The sequence below is a fragment of the Candida margitis genome (assembly GCF_024628925.1).
Source record: "Candida margitis strain CBS 14175 chromosome Unknown scaffold9, whole genome shotgun sequence".
Lineage (NCBI taxonomy): Eukaryota > Fungi > Ascomycota > Pichiomycetes > Serinales > Debaryomycetaceae > Lodderomyces > Lodderomyces margitis.
In genome coordinates this window covers 216861-243059 of record NW_026261766.1, presented here as the reverse complement: position 1 = coordinate 243059, position 26199 = coordinate 216861, and the positions used below count along the sequence as shown (strand labels likewise).

Sequence of the window (26199 nt, the reverse complement as noted above, 5' to 3'; positions counted from 1 at the left end):
AATTAATTACCAGTTAGAGATGAGATGAGGATCAAAAATATTATTGAGAAAAAAAAAAACTAAAAAGATAGAAGTATACGATACGTCTTATTAAAAGCTACACAAGCCTTATCTTCTCATACAATGGTTGATGCTAAAGATTCAGCAATAAAGATTGGCCAGCATGTGCTAATACGCTTGCCATCCAAAGGCTTGAAGGTTGTTCAATTACAGGAATCTGGGCGTATTAGTTTAGGTAAATTTGGATCGTTCCAAGTTTCCTGCATTTTAGGCTACCCATTAGGTTCTTCGTTTGAAATTGTGGATGACAGCACAGTTCGGGTAATAAAAAGTATCACTGATGCTGGTGATATTTGGAATGCAGATGAGGATGTACAGAAACAGGAGCTTACAAAAATGTTTAGCGATAGCGCCGAGAACAACCAGAACATTATAGATATCGGAGCCAAAATACAAACTTTATCTAATGATGATATCGATGAATTGAAAAGAACCGGAGCTTCATCTCAAGTTGGACAATTGATTATTGAAAAGATGATTGCTGGACACGGTGGATTCGATAAGAAGACGATATTTTCGCAGGAAAAGTACTTGAAAAGAAAGCAACAAAAATTCCTTAGAAGATTCACTGTGGACTACCTAGGAGCTGCTGAGCTTTTAGAATATAACCTCGAAAAAGATGCCTCAAGAGTCTTGGATTTGAGCGTAGAGTCTTTAGGCTTGTTGATGACATATGGTAATATACGCCCAGGGGGGAAGTATTTAGTAATTGATGAAACTGGTGGTCTACTTTTATACGCGATGTTGGAGAGAATGAACTGTGAAGGCACTATAGTACTTCTCCATGAAAACGAACATGCAAACTCAATCATGTTGAGGTATTCTGATTACGATGAGCTGGTCATAAGCAGAGTTGTGAAACCTATCAATTGGTTACAGTTTTCAGAGCCCGAGAATGAAAAGATGCAGATCAACGATGAAGATTACGAACCCAAAAAACCAAAACTTAAGGAGCAGCTTTTGAGAAAAAAGGAGAGAGCAAAGCATATCAATGATGTAATTGATTTGGTAGAGGAAGGTAATTTTGATGGTTTCGTATCAATGTCGACTTTGTACATGCCCGATGTTTTATCACATGTAATACCTAGAATTGGTGGATCTAGGCCGATAGTTATATACAACCAGTACAAGGAGCTTTTGGCAGAAGTACAACAGCATTTCACAAATGACCGTCGGATAATTGCATCATCAATCTTTGAAACTAGGGTTAGGCCTTATCAGACTATACCTGGGCGAATGCACCCATTAATGACTATGAGAAGTGGTGGAGGTTATGTGTTGTGGGGCACTAGAGTTTTCCCAGATGACAGTGTCGTTGCTGTTGGAAAGGGAATGAAGAGGAGAAGAGAAGAATCGGTCGATACCGCTGCTTCAGGTACACCAGCTACTGACATAGAAGTTTTGGTGGAGACTTCTGTTGAGCCTGAATCAGAACCAAAATCAAAATCGACTGATGTAGAGACTATAATTGGAACAAGAAATGTATGATTTTCGACCGTTGCATTCTTTTCCCTTTTTTCACTCTTTTTTTATGTCCTTACTTTAATAATACCTTATCACATAAACGTGCCAATATTTCAAAATCTGTGTTTAACTTCCATCCTACGGCACATCTTACCCTATTTGCCGAATCGTTCATGTACCCTACAACCCAATTTTCGTCCAACAGCTGACACACTGTTTGAATTTGGTTGAAATATCCAACTTCGAATACAAACCCTTCAGCCCCCGATGGTATCACTAGATTTTTTATCAATTGCTGATAAGGTTCAGTGCTCCCTATCAAAGCTAATTCGGGTTCATGAAGCCTTACAGACCTTTCCACGCCATTGCGTAAAACAGACTTTCGGTAGTCTTGCAATGGGATATATGGGGGATTTGCTGTTACCAAAGTTATGTTTTGTATATGTAGCTTGGGGACTAGACTCAAATCGGTGATGTCCCCCCTTTGAAACGACACCTCACACGAAGAATCCATATGCAGTGATTTGTACAAAGTCAAGTTGTCCTGTGCCAATGTGATCGCTTCTACAGACACATCAAAACCACATATTTTAGTACTTGCACTTTTTGTGACGAGCTTATGACCTAAAAGAATTGGAACACATCCTGAGCCTGTACATGCATCAACTATGTCAAGCAGAGTAAACTCTTTTTCCAGTAGGAGATTTCCCAACTTAGTGCACCACTCCTCCGTTTCCCAACGTGGAATTAGTACCCCGTTCCGACATATTATGCTGAGATCGCCAAATGGTTGACTGCCTAGTATGTATTGAAGTGGTTCTAGCTCTAAACGCCTATTCACAGCAGATACCCACAGCCGTCTTGGTAGTTCCTCCTTGATCCATTTGAGCTCTAAAAGTGCTCTATTTATATCTCTATTTGCAGGTAAAAGCGGAGGCAAAAATGGAGACACGCGTCTTGCATGTCGAACAAGTTTGCCGCTTAGTCGGGGCATTTATGTCGTGAAATCATTTGATGAGAAGTTTTTCATTCTTTCTATTTTTTTTTCTTTTCCCGCGCTATCATTATACTGGTTTTATATACATTGTAAATTCATCTATGTACAACTAGGACATTCCCTTCTTAATGTAATACATGTAAGCTCTTTCATGCACATGTTCTGGGAATGGAGAAATAACTTCTGAGTGGCCTGGTCTTGCAACTGGGTCCCTCAAGTAAACAGCATGGCAGGTGTCAAACGAGATTTCAATGTGAGAAGGCAAGATTGCAAATGCTCCAAGGAAACCTCTAGGTGTCCAGGGAGTAAAATAGGGTTTCGATGTATCTTGACGACCATATAGGTGCTTCTGCCATGGCAACAGAACCTTAACTTTGGACTCATCTTCCATAAGCTCCTCCTTGTTTAAGGACTTAACAGGGTTTAGTTTCTCAGTATAAGATGGATCGTAGAAAGAACCTCCTGTGCTCAAGTTTTCAAACTCCAAACGTATTCTCTCCCACTCACATTTTTCTAATTCCCTTAACAAATTGTTCACGTGTCTTAACAGAGTCTTTTCCTCCGGTGTTCTCTCTGTGTCTTTGGAGAAATAAGTGTCTAAAGCTTTAGCGGAATGATCATTTAAAATACCAGACTTCTGCAGGGTCAAGTTTTCATAAACCTGCAAGCACTTGCTCTTTGCGAGTTTGCTTCCGTATTTTTCAAAAGTGTCAGCGTTGAGATTAGCGCCGGCTGCATTACCTAAATTAATAATGTCACCCAAAATGGACTTTTTACTAACCTTTTGCTGTTGTAATTTCATGACACTTTCCCCATTATTTTGTTTATCTTGTAGTCTTTTCTTTGCTTCGATGTTGGCAATAGAGTTTAAAGACTCAGGCTTGTTTTGCTGCATTTCCCACACTTTTTGCGGATTTTTTCTAGCAACTTTGACATAGTGGTTCCAGTACCTTATTTGCTTATTATCAATATTTATTGCTTTGCTCAAGCTAGGTTTTGCTTTACCCAAGGCGTATAAAACTCTCTCTGGATCGACTGAAAAGACGTCACCACTCTTTAACGGAAAAGATGGGTGTTTAATCACCACACCATTCACTTTCACATATCCACCCATAATAAACTGTCTTGCTTGTCTAACTGAAGAAGCAAACATACTCCGGAATAACGCAAACTCGAGTCTCTTTTCCAACGTGGCATACGTTTGCAAGGTGATGGGCGTCGGAGCTACTTCTTGAGACCTTAGTGACGCATCAAGCTGGGAGTATGTCTTCAATTCAGGCTCGAATAGGACTTTTTTAAACCTCTTTTCCTTTAAATGTTCACCGTGGTACGCCCTAGTTTCTGATTTAGCTGCCCATTTCTGTTGATATAGGGTTTTCCCAACGTAGTTCAACGGTGTTTTTCGTTGGAGATTGAACAAGTTGAGTCGATTCATAGACATGCCAATGTGACCCCGCACCATGCGAGAAACATTGTCCAACTTTCGTGGCATGACAAACAGTAGCGAGTATATGAGGTTATGCCTTGATTTGTATTGCAAGACAAAATTTTTCCCAATTTTTCAGAATTTTCTTTTTTTTTTTTTCCTTCTTCTTCCTCTGTTGCAAAGAGAAAGCTCTCGACAGTGAAAAGTGACTTCTGTTTGTATGCTCACACACTAATTACCCCACGAATACTTCTACCGAACAGTTGTCAATGGCTGCAACAGAAACTACAAAAGATGTCGATTCCCTACCGAATAGACCTTGGACTATTGACCAAGAAATAAGACTATTCAGTTTAGTGTGCGATTATAAACCAGCCGGCCCGAAAAAACACGAGAATATGGCAATTATTATAAACAAGATCAACGAGGATATACAACCACTGGAGAGGCCACTCAGAGAGTCCGACATATGGGACAAGTTGGACCAGTTGTATGATCTTCCGAAAATTGATCTTCTTGAAGGTCTCAGTGGGGATGAAGTTGTGGCCAATGACAGCTTGAATTACAGTAGTGACAGTTCACCCATAAATGAGAAGAAGTCGAAAGAGAACGTGCAACATGCAAAACCTAGCATTGCGGTTGCAACTACAAATGCGAAGGACAGTGTAAAGAACGATAGTGAAGAGGACAATAAAGATGAACGACAATTTAGTGAAGAGGACGACGCCAAGCGGGAAAAGGATGCCAATACAATATCACCATCTAAAGATAGACAAAGCAAAAGTGGACACGAAATAACAACACGTAGACGTTTGAGGCATTCAGTTAATGAAGATCCTGAAATAAGTGAAAATGTTCAAAACCTGGGCAGGGCTCGAGATATTAAAAGTGAAGTCGGAGAGATACCGCTGGATACCAAGCCAAGCAAGACACTGTATCGGGATGACGAAGTCGAAGCTTCAAAAGAAGCAAGTGGCCAAGAAAATCAAACATCGGAAGAAGACAGTCCAGAAGCGGCGCCCGCAAGACGAACCAGGGGACGCAGGCACGTCGTAGATCACGATGTAATCACAATCGAACCCCCTCGCAAGAAAACAAGATCAAATATCAAGTCTGAAGATTCTCTGGACGAAGCGAAGGTTGATATTGTTCCGGCAAAGAAGTCTAAACTGACCGCCCCAGTCCCTCAACCACCTTTAACGCGAAGAAGAACTCGATCTGAAGCTCATACTGAGCAAGACGATGAGGATGAAGCAGAAGTTAGGGGCAATGAAAGCAAGACAATTGATCTGGAGAATGACTCCGCGGAAGATGTAAAAGACGAGAAGAAACCAATAAGGACAGAAAAGAAGAACGAGAAGCATCATAAGAATACGACAGACACTATTAAACCAACGGTTAGAAGGTCGAGTAGAGGAGCTAACACTACGCCGGCCCCAAGCAAACCTGCGCATCCTGTAAGGCGTAGTACAAGAAAAAGGTGATTTGTTGATTAGACTTTATCTGAGAATTAATGTTCATCAGGTAGGATATATATATATATCTTAGGCTCTACTATTGTACAAGAAACACCTCTTTCCCGTTTTGAGTTGTTGTAGGCTGGTCTGAATGGTATGTTTTCTATTCTTCAAATCTGAAACTTTTCAATTTGTCCCATTTTCCACGACGCGGTCAGTTTCAGATTCCATTGAAAAACATCTTCAAACCACATTTGAAGACGCGCCTATGATGCTTCATTTACTATTTGCAACCTTTGAATGAAAATACTGCTACTTAATGGAAGACGAACTGTTCAAGAAATTTTTCGCTTCAGTGTTAGAAGCTTAAGCTTGGCTAGCAGACGTTTTCAGAAATTAGAGAGCTGGGACAGAGGAGGCAGAACTGATAGGGCTTCTAAGAAACAGAGTGCGACGATAGGGTTGTCTCCATTGTACGCCTCAGTCAAGCGCCACATGGATCAAAACCCCGGGTGTGTATGTTTCACTCAAGTGGGAGGCTTCTATGAATTGTATTTTGACCAAGCTGAAGAATTTGGTCCAAAGTTGGGACTAAAGATAGGTAAAAAGAGATCAGCTAATCATTGTATACCCATGGCCGGATTTCCTTTGTCTCAAGTTAAAAAGTATGTGGAAATGTTGGTCTACGAGCACGAGAAAGCTGTGGCCATAATCGATCAGTTTAACAACATGAGCAAAACAAACCAAAATTTGATCCACCGCAAAATCTCCAGAATAATCAGTCCCGGAACGTTGGTAGACGAATCATTTCTAAATTACTGTCAAAATAATTACTTGCTTGCCATTTCGTTTCCTCCCAACATGCTCAAAAGCCCTGCAGACTCTGATATGGCTGTTGGCTTGGCATGGGTAGACGTCTCTGTTGGCGAAACATTTGTCCAACAAACAACTCTTGGTAACCTCGTATCGGATATGTCTAGAGTCAACGCCAGTGAGATTTTGATGACCCAAGAGTATTCGGAGTCGATACTTTCGTTGGCCAAATGGTATCCACCTTTGCAAGAACTTAGAAGGTATTTCAAGCGATCTCATGATACTGAGTATTCCAACTCGAAGCTCAAATTCAAACTGGGTATTCAAGCGGCGAGAAAAGCTTTTGAAGACTTGAGTGTTCGAGAACTGACTGCTTTGCATTTGGCATTATCTTACATCAGCGTTAATTTGCCTGAGGCTGACTCGCTTTTAGATCTACCAACAAGATACTACAGCGAATCTGCCCTACAAATGGATTCCAGAACAAGGGAGGCATTGGAGCTCACAGAGAGGATTACTTCAGGAAAAACCTCAGTAGCCGGGACATTACTTTCTTCCATAAGGAGAACCTGTACCACCTCAGGTGCAAGGATGTTAACGCAATGGTTGAAATCCCCTTTGTTAGACGTATCAGAAATAAAAAAGAGACAAAATTATGTCAAGCTTTTCTTGAAGGATCAGCACTTGAGAATAGGTGTACAGGAACGCCTACGGAAGTTATCAGATTTTATAAGAATTGCCCAAAGGCTATCTGCTGGGAGTGGCGACGATGTTACCAATTTAGGGCTTATTGCTGTTGCATTGAACGACTTGCAACAGTTGAAGGAGTTTTTAAATCAAGTATGTCGCAGAGATGATGCGTCGTACAATGCTTTGCTAGAATTTCTCGACAGCTTCGAAATACCACTGAACGTAGCCAAGTCCATAACGGATGCCATAATTGAGGATGATATTGCAAATGATGTGGCGGAAGATTTGATACCAGAGATAGAAACGCCCACTCTGGATATTGGGTCATATACAAATGAATTTATCGAGCGGTATAGAATTAAGGAAAGTCCAATTGTGGAAGAAGCACAGAGTTTCAGTATTCGAAGAGATTACAATCTGGCCTTGAAAGCTTTGCATGATGAACTTGAACATTTGCTACAAAAAGACCATGATTTTGTGCGCACTTTACGAGATGCTCTTGTCCAATACGATCCACAGGTGAGCATAAATAAAGAGAAAACTGACAAGTCAGCCAACTATTTGTCTATAAAAGCTAAAGGGGCCAATATCAACAAGATCGCTAATGTCCTAAAGGCAGAACTTGCACAGGTGAAAAAGTCGGTAATCATTTACCGACCAGCAGATTGGAGCTCGTTACAACAAGAAATTGAAGCTAAAATGGCGGCCATTAAGGATATAGAGAGGGAAGTGGTTCAAAGTTTGAAAATAGAGATCTTTAATCAACTACCTCTGATACGATCCCTTTCAAAGGCTGTAGACTTTTTAGACGTTACAGCCTCATTTGCTGTTATTGCTGAAGAGAATGATTGGGTGTGTCCAACAGTGGTGAAAACGCCAAAGCTCAAAGTATCTAGGGGTCGACATGTTGTAGTCGAGTCGAGCTTGAAGGAATCAGGCGGCATGTTCACTCCTAACGACTTGGACTTGGGACTGAGCTTGAGGATGTGGGTAATATCAGGTCCAAACATGGGTGGTAAGAGCACCTATTTAAGACAGAATGCATTGATGATCATTTTGGCCCAGATAGGCTCGTATGTTCCCGCCGAAAGTGCCACTATTGGTATTGTTGACAAACTCTTCACTCGTATCGGTGCATCTGATGACTTGTACAACGACTTGAGCACATTTATGGTGGAAATGATCGAGACAAGTAATATCTTGATCAATGCAACCCCAAGATCTTTCGCCATAGTGGATGAAATTGGAAGAGGCACAAGTGGTAAAGAAGGATTGGCAATCGCTTATGCGGTTTTGGTGAATTTGTTGACAAGTAATCAATGCCGCACTCTATTTGCTACTCACTTTGGTAAAGAGTTAGAAGGGCTACTTGAGAAAAGAGAGGTGGACCAAAAGCGTCTTGCATTTTACAAAACAAAAGTTGTTCCGTCAAAGGATAAACGGCTGCATATTATTGACCACGCATTGGAGCCGGGCATTAGTGAACGCTCCTACGCATTGGAGACTGCTAAGAAAGCGGGTTTCCCCTTGTCTACTTTGGAAGAAGCTAAGGAAGTACTAAATATGTTATAGGTATTTCTTGTATATATGAAAAGAGCTGCCATTATTTATTGCTGATGTGAATGATGTTGTGCGTTCTGCATTTGCTGTATCAATAGTTCTTGTAATCGGGCAAGTTGTGCTGGGTCAACGTTTTGCTGAGAATTCAGTGTGGGGTTCTGTTGTGGTGGAGGTGCGAAAGTTTGAAATTGATGCTGATGTTGAGGTTGATGGTGTGGCACAGGATTGTATGGCGCTTGACCGTATTGAGGAATATTTGATTGGAATTGAGGGAAATACTGCTGTGGGTATGGGTAGGAAGAAAAACTTTGCGTCAGCTGTTGTTGATACTGAGGTTGAGGACTGCCATACATCACAGTCAGGTTGTTATAAGGCGGTGGTGTGCCATAGCTGCTCTGTTGAGGAAAACTATGCTGAGGTTGTTGATAATGAGATGTAGGTTGAAAGCTTGAATGATGCAGTTGGCTAGACCCAACAGATTCTTGTCCATGATGCTGAGTCCGTCTTGCCGACTCAGTTGATGACCGTGCCGAGGTTATCGGCGAGTATGCGGGTATATGAGCCCTATGCAAACTTAAATTAGGATTCTTTCTTTCCTTGACAACTTTATTCTTGTTCTTTCTCTTCTTCTTTGCTTGCTTTGCAGCTAGCTCTTGCTCGTCATCTGAAAATTCTTGTTCATCCTCAGGAAGTTCTTCATCATGACAGTTACTTGCATCAGTTCCTTTGTTATGCTTGATTGTATCAGTATATAGGAATTGGGAGTCAGGTACAACATAGTATACACTTTTTCCTTTGGCATCTTTGAACTTTTCAAAATCTTCATCCAGATTGAACCTAATCGTGTAAATGGGCAGCTGCACTCTACCAAAAATCTCGTATAATAATCCAATTAGAGTTTTGTCTTCAAGGCACAATACTGAGCCTTCTTTCAAGATACGAAACTCGCCTGATGTTTTTGCCTTGATGATGATAGACCTGTCAACAAGTCCTGTTATTTCGCCAATCTCCTCGATCGGTGCGCTTTTGGGTATCTCGTAACCTTCGGGTAGTGTAGGAACGTTTTCGTTTGTAACTTCATTCACAGACTTTATAGGACCATCGATCACTTCTTCATCCTCATCGAGGCCATCTTCATTACCATTTGCATCATTTTCTTCTTCTTGTTCGCTTTCATCCAGATCAGACTCGCTATCTTCAGAGCTGTTTCTGCTGTCGCTGCTGCTTCTAGAATCATCTGATGACACATCCTCGACATCGATCTCATCATCTGAGAGAGCATCAATCTTGGCATCGCTCTTTTGGTCTTGGTTGATAAAAGAAGCTATTTGATCTAAAGATTCCTCTTTTTGAACTTCTTCTTCTGGGGCTTTAACGTTCTCGAGAGGTACAATATCATCGGCAGTTTCGTTTCCTAACTCATTTGAAGCGCCTACGGTGGTGTTCTGCATTTGATCAACTGCGCTACTGCTCGAGGATTGCTCCAATTTTTCACTGACCTGTGTCTGTATATTGAGTGGATTGCTCTCTTCCCTTTCGTCTATAGGTAAGTCTTGTGTAGGTCTATTGGTAGATTCAGTTGTCGCACCATTATCACTAGTAGATGGCAGTTCATTGGTTTCATTGTTTGCAAGGTCTTGAGGGGCTTCAACCTGGCTCAAAGTTTGATTGACTGCTATTGTCGCTTCTGATTTCTCATTGTTACTGAGATCCTCCCTCATTTGTATGATGTCTTGGCTCATGATTGAACTTATAAACAACAAACAATGATGTCAATGTGATGAGCATCGGAATTTATTTCTGGAGTTTTTTCGTATCAGTTCTGACACAAAATCACTAATTTCCACAGATGACAATCTTCTAATGACGATCATTTGCCGGATTAATATAATTGAAGAGAAAGTTGTGAGCACTGAAAACCCAAGGACTTTTTAAATTCATCAGAGCTGTGAAGACTTTGCTTCGATTTCTTAAGATGGGTGTTTTGATTTGTTTCACTAATTTAGCTGCGAAATGAGATAAAATTTCAACCTTTAAGACAAGCAAAACAGAAATAATCAATGCATATATAAAGAAACTATTGCATAAATGTCAAGTAGCCATATCCTGTCCAGAATCCTTTACACCCACTTTTCCAGACTGTAATACCTTACAAATAGAAATATTAAACAAGATGTTCAGTAGACAACTGCTCTATATGGGTGACTTAAACCAATCACCTTACAACATCATTTAATATTGGATGCTTGGAGGTGATAAGTGAAGCTACTATTTGGAACATGTAAGGCCCAGGCAGCTTCAGGGAGTGTGCCAGTACATAGATTTCGAACTCAAGGTGGAAAATGGTAGCGATGTAGGTATAGGGCTGAAACCCTAATGTTAATAACCATGATTTTCAAGACTTTACAATACAGACCATGGATCACAGACAAATAATAATATCAAGAGTTTCTATAAGTCCCCTTACTGGCCCTCTCATGAATCCACGCATAACCTTCTATTGGTCCCCTCAAAGTGACGAGTGCACAGAGAATTACCCAGTTACCCTGCCAGAGAGTGAGGTTTTGTGTTTCTCTGAAAGTTTTCAAAATTGTGCGTGGAAAAAATGGGAGAGAGAGAGAGACACCTCGTGAGGTGAAAAAAATTTAGTCAAATCCATCTCCCATTTCAACAGTTTCCTTTTACACCTGGTAACGAAACACACACCACCACTTCTAATCAGATAATCAAGCAACAATGGGTGCCTACAAATATTTGGAAGAATTGCAAAGAAAGAAGCAATCCGATGTCATGAGATTCCTTTACAGAGTCAGATGTTGGGAATACAGACAAAAGAATGTCATCCACAGAGCATCCAGACCATCTAGACCAGACAAGGCCAGAAGATTGGGTTACAAGGCCAAGCAAGGTTTTGTTATCTACAGAATCAGAGTCAGAAGAGGTGGTAGAAAGAGACCAGTTCCAAAGGGTGCTACTTACGGTAAGCCAACCAACCAAGGTGTCAACCACTTGAAATACCAAAGATCATTGAGATCTACTGCTGAAGAAAGAGTTGGTAGAAGAGCTGCTAACTTGAGAGTCTTGAACTCATACTGGGTTAACCAAGATTCAACCTACAAGTACTACGAAGTTATCTTGGTTGATCCTCAACACAAGGCTATCAGAAGAGACCCAAGATACAACTGGATTGCCAATGCTGTTCACAAACACAGAGAATCCAGAGGTCTTACTTCAGCCGGTAAGAAATCCAGAGGTATCAACAAGGGTCACTTGTACAACAAGACCAGAGCCGGTAGAAGACACACCTGGAAGAAGCACAACACCTTGTCATTATGGAGATACAGACACTAAGTTTGATTCCATTGATGGGATGTTTAGCTTTGATTTTTCGTGTGTGTGTAGATTGCTAAAAGTAGTCATATAGTCGTAGAGTAGTTTGAATACGTTTTAATGCACACCCGGATAAGCTAAATCTTTTAATAGTGTAAATGTAGAGAACGAGATTTTGAGCTCCAACTGGGACGCTAAAATGAGAGAAGTCAGAGCCCGCTAGGCCGATAACAACCCATCGCAGACGTAGATTGTTTGTGTGGAAACAGAGTCAATCATCAGTAATTAATTTAATTAAATTCGTCCATTTGTCTCCTTACACAAAAGGTTAATAACACGACATTTAACTAGAGCAACACGACTTATAGGTAGTAGCGACATCCAATAATAATAAAATGGTTTTCCATATTTTTTTTCCGTCTCTCTCTCTCTTTCTCTCGTATTGTCTCTATCATATTTTTGTTGGTGACACTTGCAAATAAATTTAAAAAAAAATTTCGATTTTCGCCCTGACATTAGAGATTTCGATCTATTTTGATATCAATTTGCATTCACTACTCCCATAGCTATAACTTAAGTTAATTGCTTATTCAGATACCCAAAGGCGTTGTGAAGAATATACTATCTTGGGATCACTATATTTAATTGAAAATTCAAACCCCCTCCAAATGACAGAACATAAGCAAACTGCAATATTATCTGTTTACGACAAAACTGGTCTTTTGGACCTCGCCAAAGGATTGGCTGATGCTAATGTCCGTATTTTGGCTTCCGGTGGTACTGCAAAGTTGGTTCGTGAAGCAGGTTTCCCAGTCGAGGATGTTTCATCTATTACCCACGCTCCAGAGATGCTCGGTGGAAGAGTCAAGACTTTGCACCCTGCTGTCCATGGTGGTATTTTAGCTAGAAATTTAGATAGCGATGAAAAAGATTTAGAGCAACAAGGAATTGAAAAGGTCGATTACGTTGTTTGTAATTTGTACCCATTCAAGGAGACTGTCTCAAAGATTGCAGTCACTGTTGACGAAGCCATTGAAGAAATTGACATTGGTGGTGTTACATTGTTAAGGGCAGCAGCCAAGAACCATCAAAGAGTCACAATCTTGTCCGATCCTAAGGACTACTCAGGCTTCCTTAAGGAGTTAAAGAATGGTAAAATTACCCCAGAAACAAGAAACAGATTGGCATTGAAAGCATTTGAACACACCGCTGATTACGACGTTGCTATTTCAGACTTTTTCAGAAAACAATATGCTGAAGGTGTCTCACAATTGCCATTGAGATATGGTGCCAACCCTCACCAAAAACCAGCACAGGCTTTTGTTTCAGATGGCGAGTTGCCATTCAAGGTTTTGAACGGATCTCCTGGCTACATTAACTTGTTGGATGCGTTGAACTCGTGGCCATTGGTTAAGGAATTGTCGGCTTCATTGAATTTACCAGCTGCTGCATCTTTCAAACATGTCTCACCAGCTGGTGCCGCTGTCGGTTTACCATTATCTGATGTTGAAAAGAAGATTTACTTTGTTGAAGACATTGAAAACTTGTCCCCATTAGCTAATGCCTACGCTAGAGCTAGAGGTGCTGACAGGATGTCATCTTTTGGAGATTTTATTGCTCTTTCTAATATTGTCGATAAGCCAACTGCTCAAATCATTTCTAAAGAAGTTTCAGATGGTGTTATTGCCCCCGGATTCTCAGACGAGGCATTGGCGCTTTTAAAGAAGAAGAAAGGTGGTAAATACTGTATTTTACAAGTTGATCCAAACTTTACTCCTGCTAACTTGGAAAACAGACAAGTGTTTGGAGTCACCTTGCAACAAAAGAGGAACGATGCCATTATCAAGGGCTCATCTTTCAAAGAAATTGTATCAAAAAACAAGGAATTGACTGAACAAGGAACAGTTGATTTAACCATTGCAACTATCGCATTGAAATACACACAATCCAACTCAGTCTGTTACGCCAAGAATGGTATGGTTATTGGTTTGGGTGCGGGTCAACAATCCAGGATCCATTGTACCAGACTTGCCGGTGATAAAGCTGACAACTGGTGGTTTAGACAACACCCAAGAGTTTTAGGTTTCAAATGGGCCAAGGGTGTAAAGAGACCAGAGAAGTCTAATGCTATTGATTTATATGTCTCTAATCAAATCCCTACCGAGGAACCTGAAAAATCTGAATACGAATCCAAATTCGAAGAGATTCCAGAACCATTAACTCCAGAAGAAAGAAAGGAATGGTTAAGCAAATTAAACAATGTTGCATTATCATCAGACGCCTTCTTTCCATTCCCAGACAATGTTTACAGAGCCGCAAGATCTGGTGTCAAGTTTATTGCTGCACCAAGTGGGTCTGTCATGGACAAAGCCGTGTTCAATGCAGCTGATGCTAATGACATAATTTATGTCGAGAACCCAATTCGTTTATTCCACCATTGATCGTATCATACTGTGTATAATGTATATGGATATATATGATCAACAAATGCTTTTATTTATAATAATTGTAAAAATTCTCCTCATAAGCAAGAGTCATTATCGTCGAGTGACAATAACTCGCAACTAACAAGCAAATCATTAAGATCAGGTAATGTGGATCCAATACCTGTCTGTATCTAGTGGTGATTCAACAAGTGTTGAACCTTATTGGCTTGACATTTTGGATCCAACTGAAGAAGAAATGAAGGCTATATCAAGAACTTCTGGCATCCATTCGTTAACAACTGAAGATATTTTCCTTGGGGAAACTCGAGAAAAAGGTTGAGCTATTTAAGAACTACTACTTTATTTGTTTCATTTCAATTAATGTGGTTTATGAACGTCGTAAACAAAAGGCCAAGGAACAGAAAAAAAAAGATATGATAAATTGCAATAAATGTATGAAAATGGTGCCTCGTCTAGCACAGGTTTTTGTTCACTTTAAAAACTTCTCTTGAAATATGAGGGAAGTTAAAATTTTACAAGGATATACAATTGAAATGGTCTCTTCGGAGATATTGAAATTTTCCGAAATCTTGAAAAGTTGATTTACACCATTTGATGGTCAAGTACCGGAGAGAGATTTTCTTGATTCAATTAAAAGATTTCTCAAGCTTTACGGAAAATGAATACAAATTACAAGAGTCTAACTTGCAAATGTGGATTACCCTCAACTTTGAATATAAAGAACTGTTGACTTTAAATCGTTCAAAATTTTATCTTGACTTGTGTCCAGTCATGATAAAGTTAAGCTATCATTGGAAGTGGTGCAACGAAACAGAAACAAGCAATTGACACAGAAACTGGTTATTGGAACCTCCTTCATCAAGTTTCGAAGATCTATTCATCAACATTGAATTTGTTTTGGGGGGGAAATAAGTGGTTAATTTTGCCGCTCATTTTGTTGATGAGAGCTTAAGCTTTTGCCATTGACAAGTTGATGTTGAGGGTTTTATCATCCTGCTAAGCGCGAATAAGGCCATTAGGGGAAATATTATGGTTGAAACATAACGCCATCTTTACCTTATTACCTTAGAATACAATACGAACTCCGAGCAAGTCCCTGCCGTGAATGCCGAGGGATGTATATACAGGTGTACCAATACGAACTATTGAAAGTTCCTTGTACTGGACGTATTTCTTCTTTAAGTTCTTCACTAAGTTTTCGGCAAGTTGCTCACTCGGCGAAGCTCGTTTACTCATTCGGAGCCACGGCAATGGCTATTTAAGGAAGGTACAGTATCTCATCCGGAAGAGAAATTGGGCAATCATAAACTAATCTATTCAATATAATAAATTGACCAAATTACCCAATTGTTTTTCTTTCTCGATTCTACATTGCCCTCTCAATGCTTTAATCGAGTTTACCCTTTACCACCTTACAAGATATTTTCAACCACATAAACCAACATCAAGCATTGGCGCTTGCTCCAATGCACTCAAGTTTCTACGATGTATTAAAGCTCAAGCTATACAGAAACATTCATGTATATCAACCAATTCCATTTGCACCGAGTGCGTGGTTTGGAGGACCCAGCCATATACCCAAGCAGAAATTTCAATACCACAAAAACATAAATAACATCAAGACTAATCAATTTACAATCATTTCAATGAAAACACTAGACAAACGCATGTGGCGGATGGATCCAAATCAGCCAATTCAGAATTTTGAACTATACGAGTGCCATTTAGTCATAAATGAATGTATTTTAAGGCATTTTCAATCAATTAGATATTTGCAAGTTATTCTGAGACATTTATTTTACTGGACGTTAAATGCAAGTGTGGATATATGTGAATCGATACCAGGTTACCTTCGAGCTTGTAACTCGAAAACAATATTTATTTTCAATCAATATATGCGACGATCAAGGACAAGATTACTCCAACCTAGAAACGAAAAGATTTCATTTTATTTGCCCTGCGGCACACCACATAGTGTAATAAGATCGATCAACCAACTACTGAACCTAACTACTTTGTTGATGGAGATGGACCCAAATGTCAACTACTCAAATTTGTTTACCAATATTAAGTTGCGAAAGCTATCAATCAAAAAATTTTCGTGGTTAGGGGAGGCTGACAGATTCATAATTGATGAAATTTTCGACACAGAAAACCTTCAGGAGTTGACAGTACTGGCCAATTTCCGGTTGCATAGGCTCTTTTCGGTTTTTGAATTGAATAGAAAATAGCCACGATTAGCTCTGCTTTGTTTACAGTATCAAATATCAATTGGGGCTGAATGCTACTTCAAGGAGATATTGAAGTACAGCCACAAGACTTTGGCAATGCTCATTGTTACCTTTTTCGATCATGATATGGATTTTGCCACGGCATTATGCAGCTTACCGTCAAATTTTCCAGTAGCAAGCATTAACTGGTGGCAAGATCTAGGTCATTGGGAATTACATGATGAATTTAGTGAAAGAATAACTATGATGAGCCCCAACTTACCTCCTGGAGTTGTGGGTGACCATTTTCTGATCATTGATGACGCCCTCATTGAGCGTTTTGTAGTGAAGATGAAAAGCAAGGCGAATAATGTGCAATTAGCTACACTCAAGAAGTTTTACACAGGATTGGAATTACGTCAAATATACTCGGAAAGCTTAAGAAATAGAAAAAAAGTTGCTTTTGCCTCAAGATGGAGAAAGGAAACGACGGGCACCTCCTTTGGATCCCTGGAGATCCACATGATCAAAATTTAATATTGATTTACAGTGAAAATAAGTGTAGTTCACTGTTAGACAGAGTAACATCATTCTGCTTGTGTGTAAGCACAGATTTTACACTAGCTCAGACAGCATATGTAACATAGAGCCAAGGTTACAGGAAGTAAATTGCAGCCAATGGAACCAGAATCCTATCAATTCAAAACTGATTCATTGGAACCACCCTTGTCAGAAGAGTCAACTAGTCCTAAGATTGAAACAGTATTGTAAAACTACAAGGTTAGGGCAATTTCATGAGATTTTTGAGAGGTAGCGCACTCTTTGGTTGCAAATATGGAAATCAATAAATGTACACCAGAAGAGCCCGTTTCAGCATAACAAACAACTTCTTCCACTTTGTGGACTTACTTTCATGAAGCATGAATAAGGAAGTTTGATATTACAATGAGTACAATCATTGAAAGGAATCAAAACAATCACTAGTATGCTGAGCCATCGTATTCAGCTATTTAAGGCTTTACACTTATCCTATTATACAACAGCAATTGCCTTCAAATGCCATGATGATTTTATTGGCCCACAGTCCGATGTAAGTTTTGAAATTTTGTTGAGAGAATCTGATTCGAGAATTGTCAACCAACAAGCGGAGAATTTGGACGACCTCATAATGCCGGCCTGAGTACTGAATTAAAAGGTTTGAGTGACGAAGAAGTGAAAATATTTCAAGAAGTGATTAAACTTTCAGGTAATTTATTTGACTGGGACCAAGTCCCAATCCGGCATAAGCTAACTTCTAAGCTTCTGATGGTGATTAATATATAGGTAAGATCCATATACAGCCACATGGATCACGTATGGCAAGCCATAGAATTAGAGGGAAAAGTTCCATTCTGTAGTTTTGCTCAAAATTTACTAACTGGAAAATTGTTGTCCATATTTAATTTGAATCTACAAGATATAGACAGGAAACAAAGAACATCACCTCCTAACCCTGAAGTCTACAACGATTTGGGTGAAGAAAATTGTGTAATAGAAACAGACTATGTGAATCATTCTGGATTAAGTTTCAAGTACATAAAATTGAAGGAGTTCTACACTAATAAAGATTGCCAATGGCTCCAAGTTCCAGTTTTTGATTTTAAAATTGATTTGAAGTCCAAATTTGTCAGTTCCGTGTTTACCAATTATTTTGTACCCTTATTGGGGCTCTCTGGTTAGATCTACGAACCAGGAGTTAGATTACCTGTTTGGAACAGAAACTTTCTCAGAACTAACTTACAAATTAGCGCCCATGATCGGAAAGCCTTTTTAGAATATAAAATGGAGCTACTACAAGAGTTTTATAAAGATGAAAAAAAAACCATTCTGCAATGTGAACACGAGTCGTAGGATGCATGGTAGGTATGAAAACGGACACTTGCTTCATTGTTAGTACATCAGCAATAATCCAAGTGAAGTTCATGGGGTGGGATCTGTCTGGAGTTGAGATGAAGCCATTGTTCAATGTTGAAAATTACATTTACAGCACAGGTAATGTTAGTGGCTTGACATACCTATTCCTCAAGTTGCGCTATTTGGCTCCGCAGGATATTCTGTTAGAGGACATAAAAGCACTCAAAAAAATATTGGTGAAGGGTTATAAGGATATAGAATAATCGTTGGTGGAGTCCCTACCTGATGTATGAGTGATCTAAAAAAAAAGAGTAATTGAATTTAAGTATAGCTGCACTTTCCATCTTTTACGTTTAAAAACACCTATTCATTAGTCGTCTGAAACCTAGAAGAGACAAGTAATTTTAAACTTTTCTAATCTTCTTGAATCTAATGTTTGCCTATTACGTAGTTCACGGTACCTAAACTCTGAGGTTGGAACAAAAGCAAGCTTTGTCAATTGAAGAAGATTATTCTTTGGATTATCAACCGTTCACCCGGTGTATGAAGCACTTAAGGTTTTCTGTAAAAGTGCCGATACGATGATCCTAATTTGCGTGAAGACACCACATCACTGAATGTATCAATTGTCATCATACGCATGTTTTATCAAGCAAACGTGATTCAAGACTTAATGGCGCTATCAAATTGTTCAAAAAGTATAAAGACCCTCCTTCACGATTAAATGAATATTAGTAAACAAAAACTACCAAAATAACACTGCTATATATATGACAGCATTGGGTCATATGCTACTGCCACTCACTACAAATAGATTCAATTTTTTAATGTAAAATTTGTAAGGACTTAGCCTTTGGGGTTTTGGCGGAACTTCACATTTGAAACAGGAACAACCAAACAAACACAATGGCAGAAAAAGACCAAAGAAAAACAAAAACGAAGATTCAAGACAGCAAAGCAAATAGAGCACCAAACAACACTTTTATCAATTGAAGATTATAAACAAGGAATTAACATCTCTAACTATCAACAAATTCCAAATTGACACATCTAATTGAATAAAACATACTGTCTATCTTCCTAATCCAAGTTTCAACACAAATAATTCACACATACACGTCAACCGAAAATTAGTTTTATTGGCGAAAAAAAAAAAATTAGCTGAAGAACATAAATCTATTTTACTCTACAAAACTTGTCTACACGTTCATTAGAAGATGGCTTCGTCAGAGTACAATTATGATGAGGAAGGTGAAACATGGCCGTTCTTTGTATTGGCATTGTTGACTTTTGTCTTGATACCATTTACCATCAAGTATGCCACGAGACTAACCTCCTCTGATCCAGACAAGGTTAATGCAACGGTTGTGGGGGCAATCAAGGAAAATGCAGATACAGTAAAAGTCCCAAATTTGAAGAACCTCAATGATTACAAGAAGAAGCAGAGGTCACTGAAGATCTTTAACAAGACGTTATTGGTTTTGGTTATTGGATGGAGTGCAGTCTTTTTCGTTGGCAAATATTTGACCAAGGAAACAGACATGTCTGGTTTATTCGATCCTTATACGATATTGGATGTTTCCTTCTCAGCAAGTGATAGGGAAATCAAGAGTCATTACAGAAAGTTGTCATTGAAATACCACCCGGATAAGTTACCAAGGGATTTAACTGAAGAAGCCAGGTTAAAAATGGAACAGGAATACATTAGGTTAACCAGTGCTTACAAAGCATTGACGGACGAAGTAACTAGAGAAAATTTTATCAAATATGGCCACCCCGATGGGGAGCAACCAACAACACATGGCATTGCCATTCCCAAATTTCTTGTTGAAGGAAAGTATTCATCGTTGGTGGTGATTTTCTATGTTGCACTTATTGGAATCTTGTTGCCATGGGTTGTTGGAAAATGGTGGAGTACTGTGAAGAACTATACCAAGAAGGGGTTGCATGTCAAAACTGCAGCTAGTATTGTCCGCAAATTGGCAGATAAAGATCCGGCCAAGGTAATTACTCCTGATGTGGTTCTTGACCACATTTTGGACTGCGAAGATGTTAATGCGTTGTTGTCTGACTTGACTTTTGAAGAACGGAAAGATTTGGTTTATGCTCATTTCAATCGTGAAATCTCTAGTGACAACAAAAGAGAAAAGAACAAAACGGAATTAGTTGCAATTTTGCCACTTTTAATTGAAGGATTTATTGACATTGCATTGGTATTCAGATTGCAAGAGGCAGTAATTGCCGCTGAAGATTTGAAAAAGGCAGTCTTTCAAGCTGTTAGCCCAAATGGAAAGTACCAGGAGCTTTTGCAATTACCATTCGTTGATGAAGGTGTGGTCAAGCAACAGCCAGTAAAGAAGTTGGGTAAGTTATTTGCGTTAGAATCCTCTGAGGCTCAAAAGGTATTGGGCATCAAAGATGACGATGAATTCAAAAGGACAATGTCTGTTGCCGCACTGATTCCATCTCTTAGAATCATAGAAGCTGAAGTGAGAGTCCCAGGTGAGGAAACTGTGACTCCAAATTCGAGTGGTCACATTTCAGTCAAGTTTCTTGTCAAATCACCCAAATTAAAGTCATGTCCTGAAATCGAAGATGAGAGATTGAAGGACGAAGAGACTTTGGAGTATATGAAGAACCCATTTAGTGTCAACGATTTGGCTCCAAAATTACCATTTGCTTTCACTCCGTATTTTCCCAAGCCAGTCCGCTGTGGTTGGACTTGTTATGTCATTGCCCAAAGAGAAAATAAGTTAGTGGAAAACAGTCAGGCCTATGTTTTAGAGAATGTCGATCTTTCAAACTTGAGTTTGACTCAAGAGGAATGGATAGATGGGAAGAAAGTTGTGGTCAGTACTTTTAAAATCCCTCTACCTGCTGCACTGGGAAACGTGGGAAAATACTATTATCGATTGATAATGAAGAATAACGCGTACTATGGGTCCGATGTTGATGTTCCTGTTGACTTGGAGGTTGTCCCACCATCCCAAGAAAAGAGTTTGGCTGGAATCAAGAAAATGATGGAGAAGCGTAAGAAAGGGGATGATGATGATTCAGATGAAGAGGAAGAAGAAGAAGACTCGGATAGTGATATATCAGATCCAGAAGAGGATAGCTTGGCTGGAGCTCTTGCTGCATTGAGAGGAGAAGCCACGTCGAAGAAATCAGACAAAGTAGAAGAACTCGATGAAGAGGAGGATGAGGAGGAGGACGAAGATGTGTTTACTGATATCAACACCGATACAGAGGACGAAGCGGATTGAAAGTTTATATAGAAAGCTAAGTAAACTTGCTATAAAATATAAAAGAGTAAACAAAACATAATATATATATATATCTAAACCAGGTGCTTTAGTATGTATGCGTCCGGTGCTTCTAATCCTTGCTCTTTATAGTAACCTTCGACTAAATCTTGTTTCTTAAATCCCTTTTTGAGATACCAACTTATGGCATTCTCGTTAGTTGCTTGAACATGGATAATGATTTCATGAATAAATCTCTTTTTAGTCTCCTCAATCACCCATGAAAGCAATTCTGAACCTATTCCCAAATTTCTATATTTCTCCAAAACGGCAAAACTTTCAATGTACATGCAATTAGGTGTTTTTTGTAATGTAGTTGAGTTGATTGACTCAGCGAATGATGACTTGATCTGATTGTTGTTAAAGGACCGTGCTCGTATAGCTCCTACTGGCAATTCTGAATAAAATCCGAGTTGAACAACGACATCTGAGGACTCCAACGATGCAGTGTACCATGATTGGGGGTATCTTGTGGGAAGCGACACTTCATTAATTTTTTTGAAAACGCCAAGATTGTTGACCGTTAGGTCATCCAACGCCGTTATACTTCTACCCATTGTAATTGACGCGCTCTGGTGGTCACTGGTGGTCACTCTATAAGCATTCATTTGTGTTTTTTTTTTTTTCCTTTTAAATTTCGGATCAACATCTCTTCTTCAGTTAGGGGTGATTCTATATGAAGAAATGGAGTGGGCAGAATGCGTCAAATACCTATATGGATAACAAGAATATACTAGCATGGAGTTTGGGTTTGGTGGAATAACTCACTCTTATATGTGTCCCTAGTGAATATTGCACATTCCATACAATTAGAAGAAATTGTAACCAATTCTCCCCAAAAATATGTAGGCTTGTTGCATGAGCATAACCTGGAAATAGATATGAGCACCAGAGAGTCCCAATTGGATAGCTGCATGAAAAACCCTTGCTTAGTACACTATGAGTGAATGATGTCCGAAAGGTAGCGCAGTTGATGAAAGATATTCATATGCAAATTCACCAAAGTTGAGCTTTTCCTTTAATGTGTCTTTTTTCCTCTTTTATTTTGAACTGCGGAGTTAAATCAACACCACAGTTCACCGTTCATATATAAAGAGTTGGCAATTGATTCTTTATTCCAGATCAAATAATATTTTTGAATAAACCACTGTCATCTTCAGTACACAATACTATACTATGCTTACCAATATAATTGTCATTTTAGTTATTTTATTCTTTGCCAGGAGTATCTATAGAGATTTCATTGCCAATGACAACAACCCATTAGCCAATCAAGCTGAAGCCTCCATAGTCGAAGGCAAATTTACGCCAAAGTCATTGGCCAAATACAATGGGAAAGACCATCCTAAAATATTTATTTCCGTCAAAAATAGAGTGTTTGATGTTAGTCAAGGTGCCGCATTTTATGGCCCGGGAGGCCCCTATGAGAACTTTGCTGGTAGAGACGCTTCAAGGGGATTGGCATTGAACTCATTTGATCCTGTTGTTTTGACTCCTTTGGATCAACCAATTGATGATTTAAGCAATTTGTCTAAGTTAGAGCTAGAGTCTTTAGAGCAATGGGATGAACACTTTGAAAATAGATACAAGGTTGTGGGTACTTTGCACGAAAATGGAACTGTCTCAGAAGAAGTTAAGGGTCTTTAAAGAAGCACTTAAAAGCTATGAGACAAAGTACACCAACTTCCTTCCAATGTCACATATTTATTGCGTTTTCCACGTCAGGTGAAAATTTGCGACACCTTTGTAGAACTTCGTGAAAAAAAAAAAAAAATTTAAAAAAATTATTATTCTCAAAAGCGTTACGTAGGTAAAACAATCTTTCATTACAGAAATTACCCTCTAAAGCCTATCATGAGTTATAGAGGTCGAGGTAGAGGTGGTGGATATAATAACAACTTCCAGAATAGAAACAATTTTGGAAATCAGCAACAAAATATCGATGCACACGCAGCAGCAAATGCTTATCCCATTGAAATCGTGGGATGGAACGGTGCTAGTCTGAGTGATTGCATTAATTTCATTTCCAGAAAATGCAGAATAGTTGTTAGCAACTACAGTGTAGATCAAAACACTGGCGTTTTGAAAGGCTACGTTAGAAATGAAGCTCAAGCAAATGATTTACTTAATTGGTCTGGCGTCAAATTTGCTGGACAGTCCTTGAGGTTTTCCAAAGGGCCCTCGACCATATCTAGCCAGATGGGTGGGTCAGCAACAGGAGCTGGAAACACAATTGAAACGATCACGAATTTTTTAAAGGGACGATACCAGCCTGAAATCAAAATGCTTAATTTGAGTAGTGTCAAGCAAGATGCAACTCTCAATGCCCAAGGGTTTTTTGCATCAATGTCGGTAACCTCTAAATTTTTCCCTGCATTAATGAAAATCGCCGCTGATTTGAAAATCGACGTTGAAAGTGTTGATTTATCCGGTAATGAACTCAATGACTTGCATGCAATTTCTTCCATGACGCAGACATTTCCAAAGTTGAAGAATTTATCCCTTCAAAACAACAATTTGTCAAGAACAAAAGTATTCGAAACTTGGAAGCACAAACTTATCTTCTTGAGAGAATTGATTTTATTCAACAATCCCATCGTTCAAACTACAAACCCCGCAGAGATTCAAGAAATTAAGTTGGAAATGATGAGATGTTTTCCAAGGTTGGTTATATTGAATGGAGAGCTATTGAGGAATGAACAAATGTTGAATGCAAATTCAAGCTCACCATTTGGGTCTCAAGCCATGTTCTTCCAAGACGAGGAGATTAGGAATTTGGCGACAAATTTTGTTGCCAACTATTTGAATCTATGGGACACTAATAGAGCCAACTTGATGGTGCTTTATCAAAATGAGTCGCAATTTTCCATGCAGTTGGACACATCCCACCCCCATTTAATTGAAGACGTGAACAGTAGTTCGAATATCGACTTTGGAAATTATATGCCGAACTCAAGAAATCTTACTCGCATTTCGTCCGGTAAGGCGAGAATGAGCAAACTTGCAATAGGAACAGAGCAAATCTATAAAAGTTTTCAGCATCTACCCAAAACCAAGCACAATTTAGTTGAAAACCCCGACTCATTCAGTATGGAGTGCTACAAGTATGCCCCGCTCAACGGAATAGTCATCACTGTACATGGATCTTTCGAGGAGACGGCACAGCCTGAAATTTCCGATAATAGTGCTTCGCAGGGATCGCGTGGCGGAAGATTTCATTCGCAGGGTCGAAACAGAAAGCACGAGTTATGTAAAAAGAGCTTTGATAGAACCTTCATAGTCTTGCCCGGTCCAAACGGAAGCATGGTTGTCGCAAGTGATCTTTTGCTTATAAGACCATTCACTAGAGAAGCTGCCTGGACTAGCCAACACTTACCCCATCAACAGGGCCCACAACAGCCAGCAGTAGCCACAGGTGTCCCCGTTCAGCAACCACCCAATGTTTTACAAGGAGCAAACACACAAGCTGCACCTGCCGCACCATCTGTACCTGTACCATCTTTGACAGATTTACCTCCAGAAATCAAATCTAGCCTTCAAGTGCCACAGCAAGAATTATTGGTAAAGATATTAGTGGAGACAAAACTCAACCTACAGTATGCAGTAATGCTTTGCGAACAAAGTCAATGGGATTACAACCAAAGTATGATAAATTTTAAAAATTCCGCTGCATCATTACCACGAGATGCATTTATATAGACATTAAGTAATGAGTAAATAAAAGTTGAATTAGGAATGATGGTAGGAGGGTAACTAGCTACACGCCTATTGTTTGATTTTCTCTTCTAATTCATACAATAATACACTTTCATATATTAGCCATACAGAATTTATACAACCATTCTATCTTCACAGACCCGCAACTCTATCGACTCCCCGTTCATTCAGTACAGATCCTGATAAACTCCTCCTCGTTAACTAAAAATTTTGAGTTAGTATTATAAAAAACAATATTCTTCGAGTGTGAAAAATCCAGCAAATACATACTTTCCCCATCTTCATCTAAATCAAACTCATCTATCATAGCTTGCAACTCTTCGTCACTCAAATTTTCCCCCAAATCTTTGGATATTTTTCTCAAATTTCTCACACTTATCTTTCCTGTTCCATCTATATCGAATAACTTAAAAGCTCGACGAATTTCATCCAATGGGTCTCTCTTTAAAATCATTTCCCCAACTGTTTTGAAGAAGTTATCGTACGTTATTAAGTGGGTGTCATCTGTGTCGTATTCCCTAATTATATCCAATACCTGGCGTTTGGTCAACTCAAATCCTAATGCCTTGAATGCAACTTTCGTCTCGTGATAGTCCAAGCAGCCATCTCCATTCATGTCAAACAACTCAAATGCTTCTCTAATTTCGAGCTTTTGTTCATCGAGCAATTCCTGCTTGGGAATGATATTGGAATTACTACCATTGTTTATTGACGAATGCATCCCTCTTTTCGGTGGCGCTAAAACACTCCCCACATTGTGGTTGTTGCTACCTACATTGGAATTATTTCCAAGTGATGATATCCTCTCTCCACGATTAAACATTTTGTTGATG

The 26199-nt window shown here is 39.3% G+C and overlaps 15 protein-coding genes across 15 annotated transcripts; 10 read left to right on the top strand and 5 right to left on the bottom strand. All coding sequences in view use genetic code 12, as the record gives it.

The window, feature by feature from the left end:
• Window positions 1-123: 123 nt before the first annotated feature.
• On the top strand, window positions 124-1548 carry CANMA_001352 (tRNA 1-methyladenosine methyltransferase subunit; the record flags this gene model as incomplete). The annotated part of the gene is made up of 1 exon (XM_051813312.1): window positions 124-1548. The coding sequence occupies one exon, from the start codon at window positions 124-126 to the stop codon at window positions 1546-1548; it is 1425 nt and encodes a 474-aa protein (XP_051673115.1).
• Window positions 1549-1597: 49 nt separating this feature from the next.
• On the bottom strand, window positions 1598-2518 carry CANMA_001351 (S-adenosylmethionine-dependent methyltransferase; the record flags this gene model as incomplete). The annotated part of the gene is made up of 1 exon (XM_051813311.1): window positions 1598-2518. One exon carries the CDS (start codon window positions 2516-2518, stop codon window positions 1598-1600), a length of 921 nt encoding a protein of 306 aa, XP_051673114.1.
• Window positions 2519-2630: 112 nt separating this feature from the next.
• On the bottom strand, window positions 2631-4013 carry CANMA_001350 (mitochondrial 37S ribosomal protein uS4m; the record flags this gene model as incomplete). The annotated part of the gene is made up of 1 exon (XM_051813310.1): window positions 2631-4013. The coding sequence occupies one exon, from the start codon at window positions 4011-4013 to the stop codon at window positions 2631-2633; it is 1383 nt and encodes a 460-aa protein (XP_051673113.1).
• Window positions 4014-4216: 203 nt separating this feature from the next.
• On the top strand, window positions 4217-5431 carry EAF7 (Eaf7p; the record flags this gene model as incomplete). Its single annotated transcript, XM_051813309.1, has 1 exon — window positions 4217-5431. The coding sequence occupies one exon, from the start codon at window positions 4217-4219 to the stop codon at window positions 5429-5431; it is 1215 nt and encodes a 404-aa protein (XP_051673112.1).
• A 273-nt stretch (window positions 5432-5704) lies between these two features.
• Window positions 5705-8479, top strand: CANMA_001348 (mismatch repair ATPase; the record flags this gene model as incomplete). The annotated part of the gene is made up of 1 exon (XM_051813307.1): window positions 5705-8479. One exon carries the CDS (start codon window positions 5705-5707, stop codon window positions 8477-8479), a length of 2775 nt encoding a protein of 924 aa, XP_051673111.1.
• A 35-nt stretch (window positions 8480-8514) lies between these two features.
• CANMA_001347 (RNA-binding snoRNP assembly protein) lies at window positions 8515-10188 on the bottom strand (the record flags this gene model as incomplete). The annotated part of the gene is made up of 1 exon (XM_051813306.1): window positions 8515-10188. One exon carries the CDS (start codon window positions 10186-10188, stop codon window positions 8515-8517), a length of 1674 nt encoding a protein of 557 aa, XP_051673110.1.
• A 1015-nt stretch (window positions 10189-11203) lies between these two features.
• RPL15A (60S ribosomal protein eL15) lies at window positions 11204-11818 on the top strand (the record flags this gene model as incomplete). Its single annotated transcript, XM_051813305.1, has 1 exon — window positions 11204-11818. The coding sequence occupies one exon, from the start codon at window positions 11204-11206 to the stop codon at window positions 11816-11818; it is 615 nt and encodes a 204-aa protein (XP_051673109.1).
• Window positions 11819-12465: 647 nt separating this feature from the next.
• On the top strand, window positions 12466-14238 carry ADE17 (bifunctional phosphoribosylaminoimidazolecarboxamide formyltransferase/IMP cyclohydrolase; the record flags this gene model as incomplete). The annotated part of the gene is made up of 1 exon (XM_051813304.1): window positions 12466-14238. One exon carries the CDS (start codon window positions 12466-12468, stop codon window positions 14236-14238), a length of 1773 nt encoding a protein of 590 aa, XP_051673108.1.
• Window positions 14239-15710: 1472 nt separating this feature from the next.
• Window positions 15711-16991, top strand: CANMA_001344 (uncharacterized protein; the record flags this gene model as incomplete). Its single annotated transcript, XM_051813303.1, has 2 exons — window positions 15711-15731; window positions 16542-16991. 2 exons carry the CDS (start codon window positions 15711-15713, stop codon window positions 16989-16991), a joined length of 471 nt encoding a protein of 156 aa, XP_051673107.1.
• An 807-nt stretch (window positions 16992-17798) lies between these two features.
• Window positions 17799-18173, top strand: CANMA_001343 (uncharacterized protein; the record flags this gene model as incomplete). The annotated part of the gene is made up of 1 exon (XM_051813302.1): window positions 17799-18173. One exon carries the CDS (start codon window positions 17799-17801, stop codon window positions 18171-18173), a length of 375 nt encoding a protein of 124 aa, XP_051673106.1.
• A 1391-nt stretch (window positions 18174-19564) lies between these two features.
• Window positions 19565-21610, top strand: CANMA_001342 (protein-transporting protein; the record flags this gene model as incomplete). The annotated part of the gene is made up of 1 exon (XM_051813301.1): window positions 19565-21610. The coding sequence occupies one exon, from the start codon at window positions 19565-19567 to the stop codon at window positions 21608-21610; it is 2046 nt and encodes a 681-aa protein (XP_051673105.1).
• Window positions 21611-21684: 74 nt separating this feature from the next.
• NAT5 (peptide alpha-N-acetyltransferase subunit) lies at window positions 21685-22206 on the bottom strand (the record flags this gene model as incomplete). The annotated part of the gene is made up of 1 exon (XM_051813300.1): window positions 21685-22206. The coding sequence occupies one exon, from the start codon at window positions 22204-22206 to the stop codon at window positions 21685-21687; it is 522 nt and encodes a 173-aa protein (XP_051673104.1).
• A 619-nt stretch (window positions 22207-22825) lies between these two features.
• DAP1 (Dap1p) lies at window positions 22826-23296 on the top strand (the record flags this gene model as incomplete). The annotated part of the gene is made up of 1 exon (XM_051813299.1): window positions 22826-23296. The coding sequence occupies one exon, from the start codon at window positions 22826-22828 to the stop codon at window positions 23294-23296; it is 471 nt and encodes a 156-aa protein (XP_051673103.1).
• Window positions 23297-23503: 207 nt separating this feature from the next.
• MEX67 (Mex67p) lies at window positions 23504-25348 on the top strand (the record flags this gene model as incomplete). Its single annotated transcript, XM_051813298.1, has 1 exon — window positions 23504-25348. The coding sequence occupies one exon, from the start codon at window positions 23504-23506 to the stop codon at window positions 25346-25348; it is 1845 nt and encodes a 614-aa protein (XP_051673102.1).
• Window positions 25349-25529: 181 nt separating this feature from the next.
• Window positions 25530-26189, bottom strand: CANMA_001338 (centrin; the record flags this gene model as incomplete). The annotated part of the gene is made up of 2 exons (XM_051813296.1): window positions 25530-25567; window positions 25637-26189. 2 exons carry the CDS (start codon window positions 26187-26189, stop codon window positions 25530-25532), a joined length of 591 nt encoding a protein of 196 aa, XP_051673101.1.
• Window positions 26190-26199: the final 10 nt, after the last annotated feature.